The sequence below is a fragment of the Aegilops tauschii genome, chromosome 1 (genome assembly GCF_002575655.3).
Source record: "Aegilops tauschii subsp. strangulata cultivar AL8/78 chromosome 1, Aet v6.0, whole genome shotgun sequence".
Classification (NCBI taxonomy): domain Eukaryota; kingdom Viridiplantae; phylum Streptophyta; class Magnoliopsida; order Poales; family Poaceae; genus Aegilops; species Aegilops tauschii.
This window is the reverse complement of record NC_053035.3, coordinates 418,824,885-418,833,143: the sequence shown is the minus strand read 5'-3', so window position 1 is coordinate 418,833,143 and position 8,259 is coordinate 418,824,885. Positions and strand designations below refer to the sequence as shown.

At 48.2% G+C, this 8,259-nt stretch overlaps 1 protein-coding gene across 1 annotated transcript; it reads left to right on the top strand.

Moving 5' to 3' along the window:
• Positions 1-397: 397 nt before the first annotated feature.
• On the top strand, positions 398-4,621 carry LOC109783397 (aldehyde dehydrogenase family 2 member C4). The gene is made up of 9 exons (XM_020342002.4): positions 398-730; positions 2,304-2,446; positions 2,545-2,928; positions 3,044-3,133; positions 3,235-3,408; positions 3,527-3,664; positions 3,789-3,926; positions 4,011-4,072; positions 4,179-4,621. Exons 1-9 carry the CDS (start codon positions 646-648, stop codon positions 4,450-4,452), a joined length of 1,488 nt encoding a protein of 495 aa, XP_020197591.1. The 5' UTR covers positions 398-645; the 3' UTR covers positions 4,453-4,621.
• The last annotated feature ends 3,638 nt before the right edge of the window (positions 4,622-8,259 follow it).

Here is an 8,259-nt window from a genome sequence, read left to right as displayed (position 1 = left end):
TGATTCCACACCGACTGACAATGGGTCCCAGCGAGTACCCCAGCCTAGAGTCAGAATCAAAATCGGGAGACACATCCAAATCGGTTGGCCTCAATTTTATTTTCTGAGAAATCTTTTTTTTTGAGTCGGTTGGCCTCAATTGACCTAGTAGAAAGCTAGGGTACATGCGGCAGCCCACGATGGCGCATGGGCTACTGATTCCACCAAAAATCAAGCTGGGCTATCATTAATCTTATCTAAAAAAAAGGCAATAAATATTTTTCGGCCATTAGCACCTGTACAGTACACTAATGTATACCATTCGCTCCAAAAAAAAAACTAAGGTATACCAGAAAGTCTTCCCCTGCTATCTCATCAAAAGGAAAAAAGTCTTCCCCTGCTCGCCGCCCTCTGTCTCCGCCACACGCGCTAGCGACATACAAGGTGGAGGAGAAGAGAGTTTTCAAGTCCCACCCGTACTTCTCCAAGCTGTAGCCAGACTGTTCTAAAACGAAGGAAGAACGCTGTAGCCACACACCGAAGCCCTCTTCTATATAAGAAACTCAAGTTCTACAAGACCTTCCGGTAGCTAGAGAGGAGCAGAAAGATTGACCGGCAGAACCAACCAACTCAAGGTTGTGTTGCTGAGTTCAGACACGCATCGCAATGGGGAGCAACGAGATGGTGATGGTGCCGGAGATCAAGCACACCAAGCTCTTCATCAACGGCGAGTTCGTCGATGCCGCCTCGGGTACGTCGTCATGATCAATTAGTTTGTGCCAGTGAAATGATTCATATACTGGCTATATATGTTCCAATTTGGTGGATAACTAGGCACTAGCTACCTTCCCTTTGTCGTCTTCGCGGACGAAGATGCATGTCGATAAGATTGACATATCGTCTATTCGTTTGAGTTCTAGCAATCAGTACGTCCCAAGCAAGGTGATCCAAATGAGGTGCTAAAATCCACACATCAGTTTTCTTTGCCAGTTCGAACTGCTCAACTTGGTATCGATAAAGCATCTATATATGCTCAATGAAATATCTTCTTTTTGTTCTTTATTGGCCGTACAAAATCTACATGACTCAGTGTTGTGTGATCACCTTAAGTTTCATGAATATATTTGCATTCTTGAAACTCCGCGCAAAAGGTAGCCATGGTTGACTTTGTAGGGGTTTTTTTTTTAGGGAAGACTATAGTTTCTTTTCTGACAGAAATTTGTGGAAATACAGTTCATGCAAGTATCTTTAATGCAAACAAGATTTCGTAAATGTTTTGTAGCCACTTTTTAGACATTCCCCGCCGAACCAAGTTGGCCTTTAGGCTGTGCATAGTGGGAGTAATATAACCGGTAACATGCACTTGTGACTAACAAACATGCTTATGTGGCACACAATTAAATGAGAGAGAGAGGGTTAGACCGTTAGAGTAACATAGGTAGATACCATATCATGTTAAATGTTATGCTACTTTGTGTCATGCATGACAATAAATATGGTCATCTATGATACTACTTTATGATACTATGCACTATAAAGGTAGTATCATACACTAGTACCACATGCATGATGCTACTATATGATACTCCCCACTATGAGTAGCCTTATATGCATGGTGTTTTCGACCAGTAGCCCGTGCTTATATTTCTTAAACGTGCATCACGGTATAAACGCAAAGAAACTGAAATTAAATTTGATTGTGGCTCGGCTCGCCGGTCGTTGTTTCTGAGGACTGAATGACTTGACATGGAAAAATCAGTATGAATATTCTCTCGGAACTGCAGTAGCTAGAGACATCTTCTGTTGCTACCGCCAAAACAGATATGAGAAATAATCCGTTGAAAAACAAAAGACAATAAAAAGGAGAATAAGTTAAGAGATACTATAATTTTTTCCTTCCCCTGCCTCCCTTGGTACAGTGAACGCCACGAGGAGGGACACATGTCTTTCTTGACTTTGCAAATGCATTCTACTCGCTGTCACTGATACGGACCAACTTGCCTAATATCCTTGTGGATGAAGCCCAGAAATCCCTGATTTTGCTTGCTCTCTCCATCGATCAGGCCAAAGTTGTCTCTGTCACGTTCACGAGATTCTTTGCTTTAAAAAACGTTCACGAGGTTCAACGGAAGCAGATGTACACATCATCCCATAACTTACAGAATTATTGCGATTCGACACGGTATTCTATCCCTTTGATTTCTAATTGCCGCCACTTGATGTTTGTATATGCATGCTACCGCCTACCGGTCGACTGGTGGCCACAACCACAAACGAGGGAGAAATGCCGACGTGATTTGCTGGTGGATTTCGTCTTTTTTCAGGCAAGACGTTCGAGACGCGGGACCCACGCACAGGCGACGTGCTGGCCCACATCGCAGAGGCGGACAAAGCCGACGTGGACCTCGCCGTCGGCGCCGCCAGGGAGGCCTTCGAGCACGGCAAGTGGCCCCGCATGTCAGGCTACGTACGTAATCCGGCACTCCCGCCCCTGTCGATGTAGCTCATCCGGTCGACAAATTGCCTGGCAACTCACTCGCCGCCGGCGTCCATGCATGCATGCAGGAGAGGGGCAGGGCCATGCACAAGCTGGCCGACCTGATGGAGCAGCACACCGAGGAGCTCGCGGCGCTGGACGGCGCCGACGCCGGCAAGCTGCTGCTGCTGGGCAAGATCATCGACATCCCTGCGGCGGTGCAGATGCTGCGCTACTACGCCGGCGCCGCCGACAAGATCCACGGCGAGTCGCTGCGCGTGTCCGGCAAGTACCAGGGGTACACCCTCAAGGAGCCCATCGGGGTGGTCGGCATCATCATCCCGTGGAACTTCCCCAGCCTCATGTTCTTCCTCAAGATCAGCCCGGCGCTCGCCGCCGGATGCACCGTCGTCGTCAAGCCCGCCGAGCAGACGCCCCTCTCCGCCCTCTACTACGCGCACCTTGCGAAGCTGGTAATCAATGGATCTCTCTACAACTTAACGCCCTTCCATTCCAAACACCGTCGATGTGAATTGTGAACTATAGTAAAACTCAACCTGTCCTCACGTGTATACATGCATGTTTCAGGCTGGCATTCCGGACGGAGTGATCAATGTCGTCCCTGGCTTCGGCCCGACGGCCGGCGCCGCCATTGCCTCCCACATGGACGTCGACAGCGTGAGCACAAATGATCATTAGTATTACTTGTTCTGTGTCATGCATTTCTGCTCTATTTACACTATCCTAATGAAAGATAATTCTACCACCATATCGGTCAGGTTGCTTTCACCGGCTCTGGTGAAGTAGGCCGCCTCATCATGGAGGCATCTGCACGGAGCAACCTGAAGACGGTGTCGCTTGAGCTCGGCGGCAAGTCGCCTCTGATAATCTTCGACGACGCCGACGTCGACATGGCGGTTGAGCTCTCAAGGCTTGCCATCTTCTTCAACAAGGTAATAGATAGCATTCTCTCCACAGAGGATAAAATGAACAAATGCTAGTAAACAACCCCACAGAGCAAAAGACAGACACTGACCATATATATACTGCTATCTGAATCTGAACTTCCAGGGAGAGGTTTGCGTCGCGGGGTCTCGTGTTTATGTTCAGGAAGGGATCTACGACGAGTTCGTGAAGAAGGCTGTGGTGGCTGCACAGAACTGGAAAGTCGGAGACCCGTTCGACGTCGCCACCAACATGGGTCCCCAGGTACATAAAGCCTTCATTTTTCATCAACCATGCTCAAATTCGAGGAAAAACGCGCCAAAACTAGTCGGGTTCATGGCCGGAAAGGAAGTGGCAAATATGATTAATTCAACCAGCTTGAATCTAGGTTGATAAGGAGCAATTTGAAAGGGTCCTAAGGTACATTGAGCATGGCAAGAGCGAGGGGGCGACTCTGCTGACCGGCGGCAAACGTGCCGGCGACAAAGGATACTACATTGAGCCTACCATATTTGCAGATGTCAAGGTAATTTTAACTTCTACTAGACGCACAAGACAGAAGGTGTACACATCATGTTACTCACAAGGGGAAAACAATTGACTTCCATAGGAGGACATGAAGATCGCTCAAGATGAGATCTTTGGCCCTGTGATGTCCCTCATGAAGTTCAAGTACGCGAATTCTTCACAATGTCACATGAGAAAAGTTAAATTGGTTTTTGAATTATGAACTTCTAGTGTCTGACCAAGTAACTGTTCTGCCCGTCTTTGCCCGCAGGACGGTCGATGAGGCGATAGAGAAGGCCAACTGCACGAAGTACGGGCTGGCCGCCGGGATAATCACCAAGAACTTGGACATCGCCAACCGGGTGTCGAGGTCGGTTCGAGCGGGTACCGTGTGGGTGAATTGTTACTTCGCCTTCGATCCCGAGGCGCCCTTTGGCGGGTACAAGATGAGCGGCTTCGGCCGGGACCAGGGGATGATGGCCATCGACAAGTACATGCAGGTCAAGAGCGTCATCACCGCAGTCCCTGACTCGCCTTGGTATTAGATAGTAGCCAAGACAATGCAAGTTTCTGTATTTGTGCACTGTACATGCGTGTTGAGTTGCCTGGTGCTTGTGTCGTAGTCCTTTGTTTGTGCCTGGTATGTTGCATGCGTGCCAAAAACTTGTTGGAGGTGTGATATATATATGGTGCAAGTGATTCGCTTCTGATCCTTCATCTTTGTGTCACGCATTTGACAACACAATGGTGTAACGCCTTTGAAACTATGTAGGAGTCTTATGTTGCAAGACCCATATGAGATCCACATATTGTGACGATGAATAGACGTCCCATTTTCACTTCCCTAGGAGGAGGTGACAGGGAGGCCGGCGAGGAGATGTGCCTTGCGCCGCGGTGGGAGGGGGTTTGGGAAAATCCAAATCCAATTCGGGACCTGAATATAGACATCCGAACGCAGCATAGAGGATAAGAACATTTCATAGTTTGAGAATAGGGTTTAGGATTTTCCGTGGGGCAATGCCTCTCCACGTCTCTCTATATATAATGATCAGCACATACAATTACATAAGTACAAAGTACGTGTACGTGACACGCTAGACCTATTTTAACACTTCCCTCAATCTAAACTTCTACTCTGTACAAGGTTTAGATTGGAACTAAAACGGTCTAGCATCTGTCGAGTGGCTGGTTTGATGAACACATCAGCCAACTCATCATTAGAGGAAATGAACCTGACCTCAAGAGCTCCAGAAGCTACACGACCACTCTCAAAATGGAAATCGATCTCAATGTGCTTGGTACGTGCATGGAAAACTGGGTTGGCAGTCAGATATGTGGCTCCTAAATTATCACACCAGAGAACGGGAACACGCTGCTGTGAAACACCAAGCTCTTTGAGTAGTGAATCTACCCAGATGGCTTCAGCAGCTCCGTTTGCCAAAGCTTTGTACTCGGCCTCTATACTGGATCTCGACACTGTCGACTGTTTCTTAGAGCTCCAGGAAATGAGATTCGGTCCAACAAAGATAGCAAAGCCTCCGGTGGATCGGCGATCATCAGGGCATCCTGCCAATCTGCATCAGTAAAAATACTAATGCTAGTGGAGGTAGCCTTCCGAAACTTCAGTCCTGTGTGCAATGTCCCTTTCACATAGCGCAGAATGCGCTTAACAGCTTCCCAATGAACATCAGTGGGCTGCGAGAGTAACTGGCATACCTTGTTCACTGCAAACGAAATATCCGGATGGGTGAGTGTCAAATACTGCAGTCCACCAACGACACTGCGATACCGGAAAGAATCACCGGTACTGAGAGGTTGTCCAGACACTCGGGAAAGCTGATCTGAGGTAGACAACGGTGTGGAAGTGGGCTTACAATTCTCCATGCTCACACAGTGCAAAAGATCCAAGGCATACTTCCGTTGAGTCAATGTCATCCCCCTGAATTTTACGACGCTTCCAAACCAAGGAAGTACTCCAACGGCCCAAGGTCCTTGATAGGGAAACTGGCCGCAAGGGAGTGAACAAGACCATCAACAGCTTGGGGAGAGCATCCGGCGATAACAATATCATCCACATAGACGAGCATATAGATCTGAACATCACGATAGCGGAAGGAAAATGGAGATGTGTCTGCTTTGGAGGAGACAAAACCAAGCTGAATAAGACGTGCACTGAGCCGAGCATACCACACACGAGGAGACTGTTTGAGTCCATAGAGAGCCCGCTGCAGCTTGCACACATGCGAGGGATACCGAGCGTCCTCAAAACCAGGCGGCTGCTGCATATAAACATCCTCAGATAAGAAACCATGAAGGAAGGTGTTACTGACATCAATCTGCCGAAGACTCCAGCCACGAGAGACAGCAAGAGCAAGATCGAACAGTAGCCGGCTTGACAACCGGACTGGACGTGTGGCCATTGTTAATGCCAAGCTGCTGGGTGAAACCACCACTACTAGGAAAAGGGCTATAGATGGAATGGCCACTAATGGCACACCAGACATGTGGTGCGCCACTACTATATAGCAGTGGCGCACCATGTGCTGGTGCGCCATTAATGTGAAAGACACTAATGGCGCACCAGACACACGGTGCGCCACTAGTAACAAATTTTTCATTTTTTATTTTTTCAAACATACTAATGGCGCACCAGGGCACAGTGCGCCATTACTAGTTCTAACTAGTAATGGCGCACCAACCACATAGTGCGCCACTACTATATTTTTTTATTTTTTTATTTTTTGCAAAACTACTAATGGCGCACCAGGGAACAGTGCGCCATTACTAGTTTAAACTAGTAATGGCGCACTGTTCCCTGGTGCGCCATTAGTGTTTTTTTTGTAAAACTACTAATGGCGCACCACCAGCAGGTGCGCCATTAGTAACCAGGGTTACTAATGGCGCATTTGTTGGTGGTGCGCCATTAGTAACCTGGGACGAGCTAGATATTTTGGACAGCCACACCTACCCACTCACTTTCCCCACTTCATTCTCTCCACCAACTCCTCCAAGCTTGTCTCGGCTGCCTCCTCCTCCTCACCTCATTTGCACCATAAATTCATCCAAATTAAGTGGTTAAATTACCTTTTTTTTGATAGGTAAGTAAGGGGGAAGCTATCTTTATGTTGTTCTCCCTCCAACAACGTGCACATGCACTTTTTATGGCCTAGCTAGATCTATGTATGTTTGTGGTGTTGCATATGTTTGTGGTGTTGCATATATGTTTGTGTTTGCAGGTACCGGTATTTGAAATGCGATAGTTGCCAATATTTTGCCGGAATGTTGATTCATTTCCGTTTTGGCGAGAATTTTGGCACTATGCATTCTTTTTGGTCCTATTTTTAGGGAAAGTCATGCCAAATTTTTTCTTGGTTCTAAAGTATCGTTTTGCTCAACCCCGCAGGCGACCATGGTCCGCACGATGACCGAAGGCATCGTGAATAGGTTTTTGAGCTCCGCGAAGGCCGAGATGCTTGAAAAGAACGAGACGGAGATAAGATGTCCGTGTCGAAGATGCAAGCTGAAGAGCCTTATTGCGGACCCGGATTCCGGGCAGGTGCGGGACCACCTGCTCTTGTGTGGTTTCATGGATGGCTATCGGTGGCAAGGTGATGAAGATGACTATGAAGTCGTCCATGGGGGGCGGGCAAGAAATGAGGAAGGGCAGCAAGACAACCACTGCGTCTCGGGCGGGCGAGAAGATGAAGAATCTCCAGGACATGATCACGACGGTGATGCTATACACAGTCATCATGTAGAAGATGCCGGACATGATGATGAGGAAGATGCGGGAGCAGACGAAGGGCATGATCATGAAGATGAAGATGCCGGCGGAGCAGACGACGATGGACCATCGATGGGCTGGGTGCAGGACCCTCATATTCAAGAGCTGCTTCTCAAGCAGACGGATAACGCAAGAGCTGCCGCCCGAGAGAAAGCCAAGCTGGATCAACTGGAGATAGACGCGGTTACTCCATTGTATGAAGGATGCAGGCCCGAGGATACCCGCCTGAAAGTAACGCTCATGGCTCTGGAGATGAAGGTAAAACACAAAATGACCGACGCATGCTTCGACGAGAACATGTCATTCTGGCACGAACGTCTTCCCAAGGGGAACAAGTGCCCGACCAGTTTCGAGGAGGCGAAGAAAATCGTGTGTCCTCTGGATTTACCGCACGTGAAATACCATGTGTGCATGAACAATTGCATCATTTATCGGGACGAGCACGCGGAGTCTACCATATGTCTGGTGTGCGGCGTCACTCGATACAAGAAGAGGAAGAAAGCTCCTCGAAAAGTGGTGTGGTACTTTCCGATCACTCCTCGTCTGCAGCGGTATTTCACGGACCCTA